This window comes from Apodemus sylvaticus, chromosome 16, assembly GCF_947179515.1.
Source record: "Apodemus sylvaticus chromosome 16, mApoSyl1.1, whole genome shotgun sequence".
Lineage (NCBI taxonomy): Eukaryota > Metazoa > Chordata > Mammalia > Rodentia > Muridae > Apodemus > Apodemus sylvaticus.
The window spans coordinates 47,355,399-47,377,205 of record NC_067487.1 but is presented as its reverse complement, the minus strand read 5'-3'; the positions used below and the strand labels follow the sequence as shown (position 1 = coordinate 47,377,205).

Sequence of the window (21,807 nt, the reverse complement as noted above, 5' to 3'; positions counted from 1 at the left end):
CAAGCTGGAGTAGCCATTTTAATATCAGATAAAATTGACTTTCAACCCAAAGTCATCAAAAGAGACTCTGAGGGACACTTCTTGCTGGTCAAAGGAAAAATACAACAAGAAGAACTCTCAATCCTGAACATCTATGCTCCAAATGCAAGGGCACCCTCTTTCATAAAAGAAACTTTATTAAAACTCAAAGCACACATTGCACCTAACACAATAATTGTGGGTGACTTCAACACTGCACTTTCCTCAATGGACCGATCAGGAAAACAGAAACTAAACAAGGACACAATGAAACTAATTGAAGCTTTGGACCAATTAGATTTAACTGATATATATAGAACATTCTATCCTAAAACAAAAGAATATACCTTTTTTTCAGCACCTCATGGTACCTTCTCCAAAATCGACCATATAATTGGTCACAAGACAGACCTCAACAAATATAAAAAGATAGAACTAATCCCATGCCTCCTATCTGATCACTATGGAATAAAAGTGGTCTTCAATAGCAACAGAAACAACAGAAAACCCACATACACGTGGAAATTGAACAATACTCTACTCAATGACACCTTGGTCAAGGAAGAAATAAAGAAAGAAATTAAAGACTTTTTAGAACACAATGAAAATGAAAACACAACATACCCAAATCTATGGGACACAATGAAAGCAGTGCTAAGAGGAAAACTCATAGCCCTGAGTGCCTCCAAAAAGAAAATGGAGAGAGCATACATTACCAACTTAATGACACACCTGAAAGCCCTAGAACAAAAAGAAGCTATTTCACCCAGGAGGAGTAGAAGGCAGGAAATCATCAAACTCAGGGCCGAAATCAATCAAGTAGAAACAAAGAGAACCATACAAAAAATCAACAAAACTAGGAACTGGTTCTTTGAGAAAATCAACAAGATAGATAAACCCTTAGCCAGACTGACAAAAGGGCACAGAGAAAGTATCCAAATTAACAAACTTAGAAATGAAAAGGGAGACATAACAACGGAAACTGAGGAAATCCAAAAAATCATCAGATCCTACTACAAGAGCCTGTACTCAACACAACTGGAGAATCTGGAGGAAATGGACAATTTCCTTGACAGATACCAAATACCAAAATTAAATCAGGACCAACTAGACCATCTAAACAGTCCCATAAAGCCTAAAGAAATAGAAGGAGTCATAGAAAGTCTTCCAACCAAAAAAAGCACAGGACCAGATGGTTTCAGTGCAGAATTCTACCAGACCTTCAAAGAAGAGTTAACACCAATACTCTTCAAACTATTCCACAAAATAGAAACAGAAGGAACACTACCCAATTCCTTCTACGAAGCCACAATTACGCTGATACCAAAGCCACACAAAGATCCAACAAAGAAAGAGAACTTCAGACCAATTTCCCTTATGAACATCGATGCAAAAATACTCAACAAAATTCTTGCCAACCGAATCCAAGAACACATCAAAACGATCATCCACCATGATCAAGTAGGCTTTATCCCGGGAATGCAGGGTTGGTTCAATATACGGAAATCCATCAATACAATCCACTACATAAACAAACTCAAAGAACAAAACCACATGGTCATTTCATTGGATGCTGAAAAAGCATTTGACAAAATTCAGCATCCTTTCATGCTTAAAGTCTTGGAGAGAACAGGAATTCAAGGCCCATACCTAAACATAGTAAAAGCAATATACAGCAAACCGGTAGCCAGCATCAAACTAAACGGAGAGAAACTTGAAGCAATCCCACTGAAATCAGGGACCAGACAAGGCTGCCCCCTTTCTCCTTATCTTTTCAATATTGTACTTGAGGTACTAGCTCGGGCAATTCGACAACATAAGGAGGTCAAAGGGATACAAATTGGAAAGGAGGAAGTCAAACTATCATTATTTGCAGACGACATGATCGTCTACCTAAGTGACCCAAAGAACTCCACTAGAGAGCTCCTACAGCTGATAAACAACTTCAGCAAAGTGGCAGGTTACAAAATCAACTCAAGCAAATCAGTGGCCTTCCTATACTCAAAGGATAAGCAGGCTGAGAAAGAAATTAGGGAAATGACCCCCTTCACAATAGCCACAAACAGTATAAAGTATCTTGGGGTGACTCTTACCAAACATGCGAAAGATCTGTATGGCAAGAACTTCAAGACTCTGAAGAAGGAAATGGAAGAAGACCTCAAAAAATGGGAAAACCTCCCATGCTCATGGATTGGTAGAATCAATATAGTTAAAATGGCCATTTTGCCTAAAGCACTATACAGATTCAATGCAATACCCATCAAAATCCCAACTCAATTCTTCACAGAGTTAGAAAGAGCAATTATCAAATTCATCTGGAACAACAAAAAACCCAGGATAGCTAAAACTATTCTCAGCAACAAAAGAAAATCTGGGGGAATCAGTATCCCTGACCTCAAGCAATACTACAGAGCAATAGTGTTAAAAACTGCATGGTATTGGTACAGTGACAGGCAGGAGGATCAATGGAACAGGATTGAAGATCCAGAAATGAACCCACACACCTATGGCCACTTGATCCTCGACAAAGAGGCTGAAAACATCCAATGGAAAAAAGATAGCCTTTTCAACAAATGGTGCTGGTTCAACTGGAGGTCAGCATGCAGAAGAATGCGAATTGATCCATCCTTGTCTCCTTGTACTAAGCTCAAATCCAAATGGATCAAGGACCTCCACATAAAGCCAGACACTCTGAAGCTAATGGAAAAGAAACTGGGGAAGACCCTTGAGGACATCGGTACAGGGAGAAAGTTTCTGAACAGAACACCAATAGCGTATGCTCTAAGAGCAAGAATTGACAAATGGGACCTCATAAGGTTACAGAGTTTCTGTAAGGCAAAGGACACCATCAAGAGGACAGATCGGCAACCAACAAATTGGGAAAAGATCTTCACCAATCCTACATCAGATAGAGGGCTAATATCCAATATATATAAAGAACTCAAGAAGTTAGACTCCAGAAAACCGAACAACCCTATTAAAAAATGGGGTACAGAGTTAAACAAAGAATTCTCACCTGAAGAACTTCGGATGGCGGAGAAGCATCTTAAAAAATGCTCCACTTCATTAGTCATTAGGGAAATGCAAATCAAAACAACCCTAAGATTTCATCTTACACCAGTCAGAATGGCTAAGATTAAAAATTCAGGAGACAGCAGGTGTTGGAGAGGGTGCGGAGAAAGAGGAACACTCCTCCACTGCTGGTGGGGTTGCAAATTGGTACAACCACTCTGGAAAGCAGTCTGGCGGTTCCTCCGAAAACTGGGCACCTCACTTCCAGAAGATCCTGCTATACCACTCCTGGGCATATACCCAGAGGATTCCCCACCATGTAATAAGGATACATGCTCTACTATGTTCATAGCAGCCCTATTTATAATTGCCAGATGCTGGAAAGAACCCAGGTATCCCTCAACAGAAGAGTGGATACAAAAAATGTGGTATATCTACACAATGGAGTACTATTCAGCCATTAGAAACAATGAATTCATGAAATTCTTAGGCAAATGGATGGAGCTAGAGAACATCATACTAAGTGAGGTAACCCAGACTCAAAAGGTGAATCATGGTATGCACTCACTAATAAGTGGTTATTAACCTAGAAAACTGGAATACCCAAAACATAATCCACACATCAAATGAGATACAAGAAGAAAGCAGGAGTGGTCCCTGGTTCTGGAAAGACTCAGTGAAACAGTATTTGGCAAAACCAGAACGGGGAACTGGGAAGGGGTGGGAGGGAGGACAGGGGAAGAGAAGGGGGCTTACGGGACTTTCGGGGAGTGGGGGGGGCTAGAAAAGGGGAAATCATTTGAAATGTAAATAAATTATATCAAATAAAAAAAAAAGACAAAAAAAAAAAGAATTTGTTTTTTCTACAATCTCTTAACTAGTGAGTCCAAAGTTAATCCCATTTGTATTCCTTCTCCCCCTTCTCCCCTCCCCCATCTCTTCCTTCTTGGCTCTCTCACCATAGTTTGACTCTGAAACCTGTATGTAGTGTGGCTATCCCTGGCCAGCGAGCACAATTCATTTTAACTTCCTGTTCTTTGCACTGGAGCCTTGGTCTTTGGATGCATTGGGATATATCCCCTTAGGATGGATATAATTTCTAAAAATATCCAATCCTCGCTGAGGCTGGAGGATAGGCGAACAGAGCAGAATCTTGTTCAGAATCAATTTGGGCACATTCACCATGCATCAGACGTTGCTGGCATTTGGTGTTTTGTGTGTCTCATTATAGATTTGTTCCCTCATCTGGCTACCTAAGACCAAGGAGATGGCAACTGGCCAAGGTGCCCCCAAGAATGATGTGGCACTGTGGACCTGCCCACCCCTGCTGCTCAGGTCTGGTGGGTTCTTCGGTGAGTGAGTGCCACATACCTATCCATGGCAAAGCGTGGTGCTACCAGGTGGGAAAGCTCTGGTCAAAGACTGGTTCTTTGGTTTTTAACGTCAATAGAGAATCAAATCCTACACCCCAACCCCAGAACCCAGAGATAAATGTTTCTAAATATGCTCTTACTTGTCTAACTCTTAAAAGTGTCCGTATTCCTCTTCCTTGAATATGTGTATGCTTTAGGCAGCAGTGGTCTTGGACAGTTTTTCCAGATTTAGCATCATAAATTCGTTTGAAGAGAATCTAGCAGTGTGAAGGAGAGATGGAAGATTAGACAGTGCTATGAAGCCCCTGAGAAGCAGGAGGCACTCTCTGTAAATATATATAATTAGGTAGGGCTAATACCAAACCTTTCTTTGGAGAGCTGAGAATTCTGTTTGGAAACCCACAGCCCTTCCCCATCAGATAGACTTCCTGGCTCTGCCGAGGCTGCACCGCTAGATGGCTTCACGGTACACTGCTTCTCTCTCCATCCTTCTGTCCTTCCATCCTTCCATCCTTCTGTCCCTCCCTCCCTCCTTCCCTCCCTCCCTCCCTTTCTGTAGTTGTTGCTGGGGATCAGACCACGGGCTTGTGTTCTGTCTTTAAACCATGCCCCATTCTGCTATTCTTTCCCATTTAGGTCTTATAAGCTTTTATTGGGGTCTTTCCTGACACAAAGATTCACGATGAGGAAGGAGAACCCACTTCTGTCCTCAGGGCCTTCTGGAATGATAAAGGAGTTGGTGTATCTCCTTCTAACCTGCCCATGAGATGAGAAGAAAATGTCGTCTGAGCTGAAGAGAGAGCTTATCAGGGGATCCACTCTCATGCCTTGTGTTTGTTTGTTTGTTTATCTATTTATTTATTTCAAGATACTTTATTTCCAAAATGGGTCACACCAAGCTTTGGCCCATCCTGCCAGTGTACAAGCTACAAGTGCTTGCTGTGCAGCTGAGGGGGATACGTTAGTGTCATGTCTGCAATGTGAATAAAAATCCATATAAAACAAATATTCAAAGTTTCCACAGTAAGTGGGACCCCCATCTCCTAGCCTCCCATACTGCACTGTTGCCAACCCTACTCTTACAAAGACATTCCAAACTAGCAGTAATTAAGTTAAATGGTCCCCCCCAAATGCCTTAATTCAAGCTAAACTTGCAGGTAAGAGCTACAAGAATGGCATCTACACATTGATCCTAACACAGGCTGCAGGGTGACGGTCCGTCCTGCTCTCCTGGGCACAGGACATGGGCAGAGTGCCATCATCCTGCTCCTCCACTTCCAGCGGGAAGCCATCGCTCTGGATCTGCTTCATGAGTTGCCACATTGACTGTGACATTGCATAGTAGATGTTTGGCCTCTGGAATCCATTCAAAGTAGAAGCAGCAGCAACCGTGTATGCGCCCATGTTTTCAAACAGTATCCAGTCACCCACATGCATTTCAGGTGGGTTACAGCCATCACATGTTGGCCCCCAGATGCTGGATGAGTCATTCTTCTCATCTGGCTTGGGTCTCTTCTGTAGCAGGGCCTTCACATGTGCATGATCATAGAGGATGCAGTTAGATGATCCATACACTCCATCATTCACATATATCATTCACATATTCACCATATATGAAGGTTTGCTCATTGGACTCATCTTCATCATCAGAGCCGGCCTGCTCCTTCCACACGGTCTTTTTGGCAATGATGTTGACTGCAAGTGTGAAAGCTGACGTGACATCATATCTGCCTGGCTCAGCTATGATTCTCACTTCAGAGTCTGATGGGAGCTGGGTTAATCACACTGGTGATCTCCTCAAATGTAAGCTTTGTATCTTCAGATCCAGGAAAGCCACCACCAATCTCAAGCAGATACATGCTGAAACCTACTCCTGTTCCCATGTCGCACACACAGCGGGCATCTGACACTGCCTGCACGAGGGTCTCAGGGTCAGTACATCCACTGCCCACATGGAAGCTGACACCAATGACGTCAATATTTAGCTCCTTTGCCCGTTCCAAGAGAAGCCTGCTGGTTTTGAGTGTGGCACTAAACTTAACACTGAGACAACAAACTGCTTTGGAATCACCAGTGGCAATCCACAAAACCAGCTTTGCCTTTGGATGTGCTCTGGCAACTTTCATCAATTCAATTTCAATTTCAGAACTCATCATTTGGACACCGGTACCGGCAGCAGACTTGATTTGAGATACTTGTTTACAAGGATTCACATAGATAATCCTCTCTGGAGGAACCCCAAGCCCCTGCACCAACTGTATTTCAGTCTTGCTTGCACAGTCAAATCCTGTCCTGATGGCAGCTAGAGTGTTCACTATGGCTTTGCTGTCGTTACTCTTGACTGTGTAAAAGGGAATGACACAGGGAAGAGCTTTTAGCCACTTCAGGTACTTCTTTAGAATGTCTCTGAGGTCTGTAACATAGGAAGCATCCTTATCATCAGAGGAAGAGACTTCATTGATTTTTTTTTGGTCCAGAATGTCCTTGGCATTCATCAAGAATATGGCAGTCAAACTCTTCCTTAGTAAAGTTGCTCATGGTTCTCGATGTGCCTACAGAAAACCTAGAGATGGACTTAAATTATCCACAGCTCCTCACAAGGCCAACTTATCCAAGAACTCTGAATGCTGTCTCCTTGGTAGCTAGACCCATGGAGACACCGCCACCAACCCCCTGAGGGCGGCCGGTGACATGGTGGCGCGTTGGTGGCTGCAGGGACTGACCATGCCTTATTCATCTCATTCATGACTGACTATTGATGGCTCCGTCTTGCACAGGCCATCAACAAAATAATCAGATACCCTGCCTCTCATTTTACATCTTTCAAATTCTGCCATTCTCCTGGCTTACGACATCTCCCACCAAGGCTGTCTGCTGGTTGCTTCTGTCTGTCCTCCAGAAGAGATGCATAAGTCAAAAGATTTGAGATGAAGAGGTGTGAGGGGGCATGTGGCATTTGCCTTTCTGAGCTGTCCCAGGCTACTCTTGACAGAGTCACTTTGTTGGTGTAGTAGGAGCATGAATTGATTCTTTCCATATTTTTAATCCTAAACATAAAATTCCCCAAGGCATTTCTAGAACTAAGCCATAAAACCCAAATCTATTTCCTACTCTTTCTCTGGTTTTTCAAGATAGTGTTTCTCTATGTAACCCCAGTTATCCTGGAACTCACTCTGTAGACCAGGCTGGCCTCCCATTCTTTAAAATACTATATATCTAGGCAGAATCATGGGATAGATGCTCAAATATTATTATATATGCTTAGAATAAAAACCAACCAAATAAATAAATAAACTTAGACTCGCTGGGCAGGATGGTGCCTACTTATATCTCCAGAATTTGACAAGCAGAGTGGAGAAATCATAAATTTCAGGCTAGCCTAGGCTGCAGAACAAGTCTGGAGTCAGCTGGGCTTCATAGTGAGACCCTATTACAAGCAATAAATAAACAAAGGCCAGAGGTCTATTTCTTGTTTCTTGGGCCTTAAACTATGAGTACTTCAGTTTAAGCTTTCCTGATTTTTTTCTTTCCTACATTAGAATGAATCCAAAGAATTCTTTTAACATTTACCCTCCTAAAGATGTGGCTACTTTTGAGTTCTCAGATACTAATATTCATCACTAACCTGGCAGTTCCTTTTCTACACAGTATTTCCAGCAGGATGGCTATTACACAGAACATAATGGTGTGCCCAGATCCAATTGGAGTTCTGGGTTAAACAAAAAATAGTTTCCTCCCTCCTAAGGACTTCTTAAAGATTTGGGTGTCTCCTGTCTGTTGTGAACCCTTGAGGACATGGGTGTGGCATTCCGTGTCTCCCAGACCCACATGGGAATTCTTGTAGGGAACATGCTGAGGTGCTGGAGGAGCCTCTGACCCTGGCTTCTTTGCAGCATAACTTCTACTTGGTTTCATTGTGAGTCCTATAACCCCAGGCTTTTCTATCCACACCCCAGTTCTCCAATAACAACTTAGAGGCTTAATATCATTAATAAATACCCAGACCATAAGCTAGGCTGGTTCCCCAACTAACTCCTATTATCCCATTTATTCTACCCTGAGTTCAGCTACATGGCTGTTTTCCTCTCCTCAGCTTAAGTCTGTCCCTGTGTGTGTGTGTGTATTCTTTTCCATGCTTGATTCTTTTCCAACCAGAAGCCCCACCTTCTAATCCTGCCTCAGCTTATTGGCTATTAGATTTTTATTGACAGGTGATGTTTCCACACAGTAAACAGATTATCCCTACAGAGTCCTTGTTCCTATTGTGTGTCAAGGACAGGTATTTTTAAGCACACTCTGTGACTGAGCTCTGGGTTAGGGTGTTTTAAAAGTGGGGCCATGAGGCGCTGGGTTATGAATGTGTAATGAGTCAAGATCAGCACTAGAACATGGAAACAGCCAGGAGTAGAGGCATGTGCCTGTGGTCCCAGCATGCAGGAGATGGAGGTATGGAGACAGGAAGATCAGGAGTCCAAGGTTAGCCTCAGCTAGATAAAGAAAAGTTCCAGGCAAGCCTGGGTTACATAAGAGTCTGTCTCAAAACACTAAAACAACAACAGCAAAGAACCCAACCAACAAACAGCAACAAAAACTTATATATAAAAACATTTATTTATAAAACACACATATATGCATATATTACATATTTTATGTTTTATATATAAAGTTATATATACATTTTCCGTGGAGTTTGCCCTAACATGAGAGTATGGACCTGGCCCTAGTCCTGCTCTGCTGTTCATGAGTTGTGTGCCCTTGTGTAAAGTGTTTGTTATTCCTGCATCGTTTTATGCATTTATAAATCATGGAGCTATATTACTTCTGTGAACCTAATTTTACATACCAAAACTCACAGGACCAGTCCCATGCCTGGTTTGCACCGGTGTGTGTGGTGTGTGCACAAAGGAGTGACTGTGGGCACACCAATTCCCCCGAGAGTCTAGCTTGCATCTTCCTCAGGTCTGAACAGTGCACACACACTCCTTCGAGCTGAAGTACTCGTACTAGAGAGGATGCCGTAGAGTTCCTCTCTCGGCTGACTTGGAAGAAATCCTGGTGTTAGGAAGAGGTGACCCCTCTTCCCATTGGGATTCCATTGTGTCATCAAATTCCTTCCCCCTCCAGCCTTCTCTGTCCGTATTCTCTTTCATGGTCTCCTAGATCTCATCTCTCTTCATGGCATTATTTTTGTCTATTCTGGACCAGGGTTTTGAGTATTGGGGCCACTGACTGTTGTGTTAGTCTTGGTTAGTGGAAACCTTAGCATGCTGAAGTCAAAAGGACTGCAGGCGAGGTTGAGAAATGTTACCTACCATAGCCTCGTTTTCAAAACACCTCCAATACATACAGCAGCCCTAAAAGAAGATGAGATCTGAGAGAAGGAACTGACTTTAATTTTAGTTCAGAGTCCCCAAATTAGTGTGACCATTAAATGCTGTTTTCATTTAAAATTATGTACTAACCTCATATAAAGCAATTATAACTGAGAATGGTCTTTGGGAATAATAAATAAAAGACCAGAAGGGAAGCCACATGCTTCAGAATACTGCAAGAAGTCTTATACTTGCTTTGGGAAAGAGTTTTTGGACCTCTTGGCTCAAGCGGCATCAGTTTATGTGATTCATTTCTTGGAACCTGTCCCAAAGGGATGGCTTTGGTCTGAGCCCGGGGTTGGCTCTCTGAGACTGTAGAAGACCTAAGGAGAGTGGAGCGGTGATGCAGGCTAAAGCACATACCTCAAAGAGACTGGTGTAAAATCTCTGTAGCCTGTGAACGCGACTGTCTGTGGATGGACAAAGCTATTGTCACTACGTGGTGGGTTTCAGGTTCTTGGGAGGAGCAGTCCCGCGTTATGTCGGCGGCAGGCCTAAGTTCAAAGTCAGGTGTCCTATGACTTGTGTGGAATCAAAGACTAGTCGCAGAGGAGTCTTGTGTTCTCGTGGAGGCAGGCAGGCATGGTGTGAATACAAATGGAGGAATGGCGGCTGCAGTCAGGAACTGGAAGTGGCCCACCCCTAGACTTCACACTTGAACCTCAGACTGTGAGAGAGTCAGTTTCTGGTACATAGCCACCCAACTTGTGGCCACTTGTTTGGATAGTCACAAGGCTCTGGTCAGGGTGGGGGTGGGGTGGGTAGGGTTGGGTGGGGTGGGAGTAGGGGTGGGGTGGAGGTGGAGCAAGCCCTGGGGAGGAAACTTAGCAAAGTCTCAGGTGCTGGGTAAAAGGTCTGGCAGGTGAACCAGCCTGAGGCAGGGAACACTCTACCCTGGGATGGATGAAGCTCCTGTCTTAGGTTACCTTAGTTCTCAGCAGCCCCCCTTGTAACAAGGTGTGAGACACATCTTCTTTCTCCCACGGGTCACAGAGCCAGAGTTCTGCCTTTGGCCCTGAGTCCAGACCAGACGCGCCTATTTTCTGCTGCTGCACATGGGACAACTTGTGTGTGGAAGTGCTACTAGTCATCCAAGCCAGCCAGGAGAATAGTCCCGCAGGCCTCCCTTCTCCACTAGGCCATTGGGAATGGAAGTTGCGATGTCAGACTTGCCTGATTGTTTTCAGACTGGCCTCTCTCTATTTCTTCCTATCCCACAGCCCAGGGATCTCCATACACTTCCTTCTCCTCTTCCCCCTTTCCTCCTTCCCTTCCTCCCTCCCTCTTCTCCCTCCCTCTCCCCCTTCCCCTCCTCTTCTCTCTCCCTCTCTAATCTCAGGCTATTCTTCAGATTAGTATATAGTTCAGTCTGTCCCCAACCTCCAGTCCTTCTGTGTTTACCTCCTGAGAGCTAGGTTGATAGGTGTAAGCCAAGATACCTGGCTCTTAAAGAAAAAAACAAAAGCCTTCTCCTTTATTCCTCTCATAAAACAAAACAAAAACTGTAATTTTTGTAGAGCAGGGTAGTGTATGTACCAGAGAAATTAGGATTCTCTTGCCAAGTTTATGTTAATTTGGCAGTTAGTTTGTGTCCCGTCTTCTTTTAACTGGGTTTAGTAATTCCTACTTTAGAAAAATTTAGTGTCTGAAAACTGCAAATCTATCTTTCTGCCTCTCTGTCTTCTCTCTCTCTCTCTCTCTCTCTCTCTCTCTCTCTCTCTCTCTCTCACACACACACACACACACACACACCAGTTTCAAGTGTCTCCCATCTTTCTATTTTCAGTTTTAATAGTATTAGGACAGTGTCACGATCAAAGTTTATTTCTACAATTAATATTGGTGTGTGAGCAAAGGGTCCTCACTTAAGAAAAAAGTCAACATATTTCTGATTTTAATTTTAGTGGAAAGTTTGGGACATTATTTTTATAAAGAAATTAGTAAAAGTCTAGACAAGACACAAAATAGAAGCCTTGACTACAACGGTCTTAAATTTTGTGCTACAAAACTTCAAGTCTATAAATCTTTAGTGGATGGCTAGGTACATTTTTGGTTTATGAATAGATAGCCATGAGTACCATTCAGATTAAGATATGAATCTTTCTTTCTTTCTTTCTTTCTTTCTTTCTTTCTTTCTTTCTTTCTTTCTCTCTCTCTCTCTCTCTCTCTCTCTCTCTCTCTCTCTTCTTTCTTTCTTTCTTTCTTTCTTTCTTTCTTTCTTTCTTTCTTTCTTTCTTTCTTTCTTTCTTTCTTTCTTTCTTTTATTGAGGCATGGTTTCTCTGTATAACCCGGACTGTCCTGGAACTCACTATGTAGACCCCTCTGGCCTTAAACTCAGAAATCTGCCTGCCTCTCCCTCCCGAGTGCTGGGATTAAAGGCGTGCACCACCACTGCCCGATGATAAGAATGGATATTTCTGGTATCCTAAAAGGATCTCTTGTGTTTAGCATCTGACTTCTATTATGATGGCTTAGTTTTAACTTATGTCTACCTTCAGATATGTGGAATCACGCAATAAACCTATATACAAAAAACCCAGTGTTACATGAGACTGCAGTTCTTTTCATTGCAATATATTTTACTCTATAAATGTAAACTTGTTTTTTTTTAAATTAGAAAGGTTTTTTAAATTTAAATATTTAAGTGTGTGGTGGGAAGTTTAGTTTCTTTAGAAACCCGGTTACATTATGTGAATGTGTCTCAGGTTTGGCATGTGAGTCTGCTTCGTATTGTCCATAGCAGCTAACTGTTTTTGTCTTGTGCTCTAGGAGGGGCGTGACTTTGCCAGCTGAGGATAGTTTACATTTGGAATTCTGGGAACTCTGTAGAGGGTATAAATATGAGAGGTCTGGGAGGGACCATGGCAGTTGCTGTCCCTGCTGATGCTGTCCCCACTGCTGCTGTCCCCACTGCTGTCCCCACTGCTGCTGTCCCCACTGCTGTCCCCACTGCTGCTGTTCCTGCTGCTGTCCCCACTGCTGCTGTCCCCACTGCTGCTGTCCCTGCTGCTGTCCCTGCTGCTGTTGTCCCCACTGCTGCTGTCCCTGCTGCTGTCCCTGCTGCTGCTGTCCCTGCTGCTGTCCCCACTCCTGCTGTCCCCACTGCTGCTGTCCCCACTGCTGCTGTCCCCACTCCTGCTGTCCCTGCTGCTGTCCCTGCTGCTGTCCCCACTGCTGCTGTCCCCACTGCTGCTGTCCCCACTCCTGCTGTCCCCACTGCTGCTGTCCCTGCTGCTGTCCCCACTGCTGCTGTCCCTGCTGCTGTCCCCGCTGCTGCTGTCCCTGCTGCTGCTGTCCCCGCTGCTGCTGTCCCCACTGCTGCTGTTCCTGCTGCTGTCCTCACTCCTGCTGTCCCCACTGCTGCTGTCCCCACTGCTGCTGTCCCCACTGCTGCTGTCCCCACTCCTGCTGTCCCCACTGCTGCTGTCCCCACTGCTGCTGTCCCTGCTGCTGGTTGCTCCTGCTGCTTTTCCTGGACTGCTGGTTGGAAATATCCTAACAATGAAGAATGAACTTGTCCCAAGGAACTTGACACCCTAAATCAGCAAGAGGTAGTCTAAAGAGAGCTACACCCTTTTTCTCACCTACCTAGTGTGGGGGGGGGGTTGGAAGAGATTGAAGTAGAGAAGGGTGGTAGATATAGGAACCCAAATAAAGTAGGCAAAAGACCAGGCTACACATGTTATTTAGAGTTTTGAATTTAAGTACTTAAACTGGTATGTACTTTACTGGATATATCTTTGGTGGACAAAACATTCACATTTCAATTTGGTATGTCTTTAGGAGTAGAGTTGCTAAGTTATAAAATATAAACAGGTTAATCTTCAATAGATACTTACTGCAACAAATTTGTACTTTAACTAGCAATGTATGAAGATTTGAGCCAACAATTTAAACAATGGTATTCAGTATAGAGTAGTTTATTTATCATAATTAAAATTCTAAATCTATATTAAAGATTATGACATGTCTAAAATATCAGCCCAGAATCCCTTTCTAATAAAAAACTTCACTTTGTAGTTCAGGGAGTCTGATCCTTGCGTGGTATCCATCTTATTAGGGTGATCACGTAAGGAACGCCATGGTCTGGGGTCCACCAATATCAATGAACTCAGAATCTCTAGATGTGGGTCCTGGACTGTGCTTCATCTTAGGCCAAAGGCCATGAGGCAGTGCCCACGTTTCTAGGGAACCCACTGTGGAGGTGGGGCAGTGCAGGGGGCAGGGCTTCATTCCTTTTCACACCTATGCCCTAGACTAGGCAGTTCAGAATGCTGAGCCCCAGCTGGGCGGTGGTGAAACACGCCTTTAATCCCAGCCCTTGGTAGGCAGAGGCAGGCAAATTTCTGAGTTCAAGACCAGAGTGAGTTCCAGGACAGCCAGGGCTACACAGAGAAACCCTGTCTTGAAAAAAACAAAACAAAACAAAACAAAACAAAACAAAACAGAATGCTGAGCCCCTCACTCTGTTTCCTGTCAGACAGATCTGAAAGCAAAGTGTTTTATCTAGGGAGAAATTCCCCCATCCTTGGATGCATAGAGGACACTGGTGGTCCTGATCTTCTAGTCTCCCTCCTGCATTATCCTGGAGATCTGCCCAAGAATGATACAGGAGAAGGACACGTGCAGCTATTCAAGCTGACTTTATTTGTGCTCAGACACAGGAGTGACAGTGGATAGAGTGAAAGTCACACATTTACACAGCTCCCTTCATAGTCTTCTTTATCCATTGGAGGTATGTCTCTGAGATGAAAGTATAGACGCCAGGCCCTCGGGGATCTCCACACTTCCCCTTAAGGCCTAAAGCGATGCCTTGGAGAATACGATCACATAGCAGAGGGCTTCCAGAATCTTTCTGGAAAAACAAGAGGGTGGGGTAAGGTGGGGTCAGTATGGATGGTGAAGAAGTTCTTTAGCACTTAATAGGAAGACCAGCCCAGACTTCACTAAAAATTACTACTTAAAACATCTAGATGACAAGCAATATTTTAATACTTACAGATTAGTAAAAACAAGTGAAAGTAGTATTACTCATTTTATTCACTGATTTTGAGATTATTTTTTTCCAGAAAGCAGTTCCTCTTGGTCATTTTTTTAAAACATGCTTATTAATAACTCAAGGAGTGAAATAGGCAAAAGCAGCAGATATACTTAGGTGAAGAGAAAGTCCTATGTGTTCTGGTTCTTCTTACATATATTTATTTTCTCAAAGAAAGAAAACTGAAGTTCTTCTTTCAGGGAAGGGTTGGCTCTATCTCTGTGTGGAGTGATGAGTTATGTGAGAACTGTGGCCACCCCTGCTAAGACACATTTCCTCCCTTGTGTGGCATCTGCACTGTGCAGAATCAGCCCTGTAGATTCGATTCACAGCAGCCAGTCCTGGGCACTGAGAGAACAGGGAAGCACTGCTGGGTTTAGTGTTTCCTCCGGGGCTGGTGTGAGGCAAGTGTGCCCTGAGATGCTGCTGTGGCCTCTGGGCTGTGCTTATGATTCCCAAAGAGGGGAAAGCCAGGTTCCTGGGTGCCTTCAGTGAAGGATGTGGGAGATGAGGGTAAAATAAAGAGGAAAGATGGGAAGGACAAATGCCTTGTCTTCTTAGCATTTGGCTCATCTTGGTCCTGAACACAAGGCCTAATTCCTCCTCCTCTGACAACTCCCTGATAACAGCACACTCACCTCAGGGTGACTTGGGGAAAGGCGAGAATTGACAAGCTAGAACTGAGGGATTAAAAGTTTGCAAAGTAGTCTAGTAGTCTTTTTAATTCTTGTCTTTAATCAGGCCCTGTCCCTCCTGCTGTTGGGGATACTGGGTGGGAGGCTTATCCATTCTCTGCTGGGGGTTATGCCTGAGATTGTTTACTAGTCTCGGTGCCAAGAAACTATGGGGTCTGGTCCTAGGTCCCTGGGCAGATTTGGGAATGGCTGGGATTTGAAACACATCAAAGGTTTTTTGGGGTTGTGGTGAGTTGGGAAAGCCTGAAGGCTTTCCAGGAACACTTTAGAATTTTATGTCTTTTGTTTGTTTCTCTATATTGTAATATAAGAAAAATGAGGAACACCCCTATGTATGTGTATATGTATATGCATCTGTATATGTATGTTGTCTATGTATAATGTATATATATATATGTGTGTGTTTTAAAAATATATTTAAAAAACATTGTTTTTTAATATATGAAATAAAGTCAATGTAGAAGGTTTCCAATGATCTTAGCAGTGAATTCTTATTTTTAGTGATTTTGAAGCTGAGTATGTAATTCTGTTTACCTACATCTTACCAAATTTCAAAAAGCAATAGTAGAAGGCTAGGTGTGGTAGTATATGCCTTTAGTCCCAGCTCTTGGGGAGGCAGAGATAGTTGGATCTCTGTGAGTTCCAGAACAGCCAGAGCTACAGAGTGGGACTTTCTGTCTCAACCAACCAACCAACCAACCAACCAACCAACCAGCCAACCAACCAACCAACCAGCCAACCAACCAACCAACAAGGCAGACCCCCTGGAAGCCAGTGCTCTGACAAGGCCAAGCTTGGCGTCACACCATGCACACCCACGTGCCTTGCTTCAGTAGCTAACACACTCCATCTTGTTTCACTTACATTGCATGAGTCCTTTCCACCCTGGAGACTTTCTGCACAAATCATATTTAGTCCAATTCCAGGGTTAAAATTACAGTGTTTTTTATCTTTGCAGTTTTTTCTGTCTATGACAGTGATGTTGACTTCTCTCAGAGTATCAGAGTGAGGTGACTTATTGCAAGAACTCCCCCACCCTGCTACTTGGCATCTGGTTCCTGGTTTCACATCATCTGCCTTTTCAGGTAGACGAAGGACAGCCACATTTCTGTTAATTGTTGCTTTTTTATTTAGCTGTAAGAAGAAAAACATAACCAGTTAGAGTATGGGATTGGTATTAATGTTTAGACTTCTTACCCAGTCCTCTGGGGCTCTCTTACTTGTACCAGGGAGGGGACTAGGGAGATACTCTCTCATGTACATGGTGAGACTTTAGAAGGTTCTACGTGACTCAAAAAGACAACCAAAGGTACATACCTGTAGAAGTTGTAGATCACCCTTGTGTGTATATTTGTCAAAGCATGGATTGGGAAATGCTTTCTTAACAGATAATATCTGTTGTTCTGGCTCCTTCTTTGTTGAGTGAGCCCCAAGAATGACCTCAGATCTCTTTCCCCTGTAATAGATACAATAATAGTTACTAGCTTAATTGGGGACTGGGCATGACATATATTGGACAGCTTCATTATGCCATTGGCATATATGCTCCTTTTGGAGAAAATTTGTGTCTTGAAAGAATATACCCATTTGGAAGGTATATTACTGCCTTAGATTTATGTAGCTTTAACCTGGTGTTAGGTGCGTAACAAAGGATAGATAGAGCTTTCCTTTGGCTCACAGCTTTGGAGTCTGAGAGCTCATGTCAGGTCTGCTTGACTTCCAATGGGGACTTGTGCCTCCAAGGTGTCAGCTCACAGAGGTGGGAGTGATGGGGATGTGTGAAGAGGATCGGCTGAGTGACAGGGGGAGCAAGAAAGGGACCAGAGACTGAGCTTGAGCTCAGTTGATGAATTGAGCAAGCTACTGATGTTAACCGACTGACTCTGAAGTCTCCATCCACCCTGTTACCAGAATGGAGCCCCAGTGATCTAGCTCTTGAGGGTCCCACTGCCTCTCCGTATGGTTACCCTAAGGACCAAGGTTCCAGCAAATGAACCTTTGAGAAGACAAGTGTCCTTTGAGCCATCACACCTGTCTAACCTCCAACAGCTTATTTATGACAAGATAACTGATGTCTTATTTTTTATTTAAAGAAGCAAATGAGAGAAGTTCCATTCCCAAGATGCAAATCTTGGGTTGGTTTCCACCTTTCATCTCATGATGAGCCACGGTTGACAATTAGGTGGCAAACCCTGAAAGGCAAAGCTCCCAGGAGGAGATCACAAGTAATAACCAAAGGCAGTCGGGAGCTGTAAAGCAGTTCCTGGCAGATCTCCCTGTAAGAGAACAAACTCAGGTGGGGAAACTTCCAGAAACCGCTGAGCCAAGGACCCTGTGGGCATGCTGTGCAGGGCACAGATACTTGCCTATGTAGTATCATGACAAGAACACAGGCACTGGGGACATTGTCACCAAGACAACAGAGGAAAGAAGCCACTTGGCAGAGAAGGACCAGAAACCCTTCTCCACACAGGATTCACACAGTATATGGAACATGCTCAAGAGAAGTGGGAGAGGAGTATGCTATTTAATGATCCATAGAGCGTCTGGAGTACAGCGCTGCTGGTATTTCAGCCTTACCCCAGCCCACTAGCTTATTAATGCTTGGGAGTGATTCCCTCCCTTTATAAGATAACCAGAGTGATTTTATTTCCACTTAATAAACCCATTTATTATCTTTTTAAAAAAGTCTTGGCTACAATGTATCCTGATCATATTCCCTCCTGTTCTCTGTTCTCCATTTCTTTCCAGATCCACCTCCCTATACTGGCAAGTCTGTGATTCTCTCTCTCTCTCTCTCTCTCTCTCTCTCTCTCTCTCTCTCTCTGTCTCTCTCTCTCTCTCTCCATCTCCCCCTGCCCTCCATGGACCTTCAGATAGAGCTTACAGACACTGGATCCTCATTGACTTGACTCCTTGTATTAAATCTGGGCTTAACTTCCTTTCAGATCAACGGGAGGTGTCAAAGACTTCCCTTATATATGAGAAAGTAAGTGGTTTTTCCATGTGTTAGTGAGATGTAGTCTTATTATTATTACTTCTTCTCAATAGACTATCTCTACAAAAGCATTTTAGTCTCAAGAACTTACAAGTTACAATGGGCAGCAGTCAACACCCAGTCCTTTGCAATCAAAGCACCAGCACAGATGCTCTTTGAATTAAGTTTAAGTAGAACTGTGTACGGTCTTGAGTGAGGAACCACTGTGTCTCCTCCAATGATCCTTTCACAGCCACCTGTTCAACAGAAGAAGGTGAACCAGGGCAGTGCCAACTCTTAATAGTCCCTCATGAAAGCCACATTTCTGGGACAATGCATGCTTTTCGAATTTGGAGAGAATTCTGTATCACCTTATCTTTATGTCCTATGTTGTCCTGGTGTCTCACCCTAAGTCTTGGCCCTTTTGGGATCCTGCTGTTATATCCACAGAAGCCTGACACTGGTGTCCCAGGAACCATTCAGCTGGAGTTCTGTCATAACTGCAGTCTCAGAGCTCAGGGTTTGCTAAGGGCAGAGAGCTGTGCAGTGGTCGGCACTAGCAGCAGTTGCTATAGAGGAGCTGCTGGTGTTCACGCAAGCCTAGCTGTCCCTACTTCCCTCTGGATGAGTGTGAATGGAGAAGCAGAGCAAGGAGTGGGTTTATAGAAGCCCACTGCTTTTCCTCTTTCACTCAGAGGCTGTTCAAAAATACAGTATACAAGTTGATGTTAGCACCTTTTAGCTTGACCCTTCATGAAGACTTTGGTCACGGTTAGATTTCAGATATCAAGAGCACCACTCTCATTCACAACTCAAGAGAATAACACGAGTTACACCTCAGGTTGTCTTTCAATCCACAAGCTAACCATGGTTTAATTAAAGCCCTTTCCAAGTGAGTTATAAGGAGCAGAGTCACTATAAGTAGATAATCCACCTTATCAAAACTTGCAGGAGCTAGACCAGGATAGTAGACCCACTGTTAAAGAATGGGGAGACCCAGAGGCATAAGGCAAGCACAGGTGACAGGAGAGGACCTCGTGTCCTGCGACAGAGCTTCTGTTTTTCATCTTCTACACAAAATATTTCTGGATTCTCCTGAAATACTTCTGACCATTTTGGCTGAGTGCTATGTTTGCTTGAGTAGAGATCAACACTTCTTATTCCATAATTAAGTTCAACTACTTGCCAAATTCACAAGTATCAGTGATAGATCTGGAACTTCTCATCGGATTGAGGAGGGTGAGAGGCAGAAGAGAGAAGGCAGGGTCCACTTTCCAGAAGGGAATTGGGAAGGCAGAATTTTAGGCACCAGAAATAGAATGGTGGAGAATCAAAGGAATTTTGGCCACATCCCTAGTTTTCCTGGGGTGACTCCTACAATGCTAGACTGCAAATGAATATCTGTGGACATCATGATGAATTGAAGAAGACCCCCTTTTGCAGGGTTCTGTCTCTGAGCACACATGCTGGCCTGAGCAGGAGGGCCAGCTCGCCACTAATTAGTCTTCAAAGGTCTGTGGTAAGGATTAGAGCAGATGGGAAGCTTTTAAAAACTAACAATTGCTCATCTCCACTCAGAGTTAGATTTAGTAGAATTTCTGAGGCAGGTGTTCAGGCATTGTTTTAAAAAGCCTTCCAGATTGTTCTATCTAGTCCAGCATGTGAAGCCCGGCTTCCTTGCTCCCTCCCTTTTGGGTCTACACAGCTCCTTCTGAACACAGAAAACAAAGTGTAATGGAAAAAGTCGTCCTTACGGTTTCCTTTGAAGAAAATTAATAATTGGATTTTAAAAACCTCACAAAACCAAAATTCAATTATAAATAAATAAAGAGGAAGGAATACCTGCTCTAATCTCATGCTTGGGGAGGAGTTGGCATGTCTGAGAGCCGGTGTGCTGTACCATGCAGGTCATGTGCTCACTCTTGGTCTCAAACACCTTGGTTTAAATTCTCTTTCATTGCTATTCCTAACCTTAATCCTAGGACATCCTTTGGATTTCTGCCCACAACTCCTACCTCTAAAAGCTTTTGGGTCCTGGGATAAATCATGGCTGCTTGCATAATTTGCCAGCTACTTCACCCCATGCCAATCTTCCTACCAGGTTCTTTAAGGAACATGGAGAACCTCGCAAAAGCCGTTGTTCTTCCAGGGTCAGGGCAAAAACCATGATGGCATTCCCACAGGTGCTTTCCCTCAGACAGGAATACTTGTTCCTATTTACTACATAACAGGAACAGGTGAGGAGAAAATACTACAGCTCTTCCAAGCAGTTAGTGTGAGGTCTTCCCCAGAGTCAGGAAGGCTTGCCAGGGAAACACAGACCAAGAGGAACAGTGAGAAACTCTGCACAGTCCTCATCAGCTTCTGCTCTCTAACACAGACTCAGTGCAACCCTCGTCAAAGCTGTCTGCACAGTATTTGAAGACAGAAAGGCTGAGATGCCTCATTTACCACTATTTCCTTTCTTGAAAGATAGAGCTGATCTCCCAACTCAAGAGTATTTCATTCATTTCTTTGCTCATCTCAAATTGCCTTTTAAGACAAAATCCAAGCTATAAACTGGCAGCAATCTTCATTGGTGGTTTTGCTAACTTTTGGAAAGAAATTACAAATATAATTTTTCTTCTAAAATTAATATAATTTAAAAATGAATGCTAGATGTTCCCAGGCTTTAGGTACTCTATCAGTTACACTTAAGGCACCATTGTGAAAGCAACACATAAATCCACTCCATTATGGTTTTGATGAAAATGATGTGAGTCTGTCTTACCTTCAGGAATTAGCAGAAGAAAAAAGACAGTAGCAAGAGCCGACACCCGGGGAACACAGGCGTTCCTCATCGTGGCTTTCCCACATCAATCAGCAGGGATCTCTCTGTTTTTGTTTCTTTCCTCTTATATATGAGAGTACAAAGGATGTGGTTTTAGTTCTTCTCTTTCAAATGTCCAGGTGTAGAGCTGGAAAATGAAACTAAGATAGGCGAGAGCAGGCATGACCCTCATCACCCGCGGTCGGTCGTGATGACTGAGTTAGCGCTGTGGGGTGGAGAAGGAGGGTTGCAGCCTCCTGGAGGGTTGCAGCCTCCTACCCATAGTGGAGAGGGAAGGGAATCTTGTTGCCATTAGAATGTAGTTCATAAGCAGGGACAAGAAACGACTCAGTCGGGGTGTCTTCATCAATAGCAATATTATCTTCAGTGTCCCTTAGTAGGAGCTCTTTGAAACCACACAAATCAGCGTTTTAGATGCTTGGGAGGTAGATCAGCTGTTCAAGTGCTTGCCACAAAAAATGTGAGCACTCGAGTATGGATCCCCAGAACCT

The 21,807-nt window shown here is 43.6% G+C and overlaps 2 protein-coding genes and 1 pseudogene across 2 annotated transcripts in view; 1 reads left to right on the top strand and 2 right to left on the bottom strand.

The window, feature by feature from the left end:
- The window catches only part of Cdc20b (cell division cycle 20B), a 64,825-nt gene extending 53,963 nt beyond the window's left edge, over window positions 1-10,862 (top strand). Inside the window, 2 exon segments of the mRNA XM_052159634.1 lie at window positions 4,262-4,365; window positions 10,733-10,862. Of these exon segments, the coding sequence (XP_052015594.1) occupies window positions 4,262-4,365; window positions 10,733-10,862 (234 nt within the window).
- LOC127666920 (ornithine decarboxylase-like) lies at window positions 5,453-6,982 on the bottom strand (annotated as a pseudogene).
- A 3,542-nt stretch (window positions 10,863-14,404) lies between the features above and the next one.
- Window positions 14,405-21,495, bottom strand: LOC127666828 (granzyme A-like). The gene is made up of 5 exons (XM_052159802.1): window positions 21,257-21,495; window positions 18,599-18,743; window positions 16,827-16,965; window positions 16,374-16,643; window positions 14,405-14,631 (listed from the first exon to the last, which is right to left on the bottom strand). Exons 1-5 carry the CDS (start codon window positions 21,324-21,326, stop codon window positions 14,473-14,475), a joined length of 783 nt encoding a protein of 260 aa, XP_052015762.1. The 5' UTR covers window positions 21,327-21,495; the 3' UTR covers window positions 14,405-14,472.
- Between the last annotated feature and the right edge of the window lie 312 nt (window positions 21,496-21,807).

Coding starts and splice junctions, on each gene's coding strand:
- LOC127666828 (XM_052159802.1), bottom strand. CDS start 21,326: ATGAGGAACGCCTGTGTTCCCCGGGTGTCGGCTCTTGCTACTGTCTTT. Junction 16,966..18,598: donor ACTGCTGCCCATTGTAACTT/GTAAGTTCTTGA, acceptor TATCTATTACAG/GGGAAAGAGATCTGAGGTCA. Junction 14,632..16,373: donor GTGGAAAGGACTCATGCAAT/GTAAGTGAAACA, acceptor TTGTTTTTCCAG/AAAGATTCTGGAAGCCCTCT.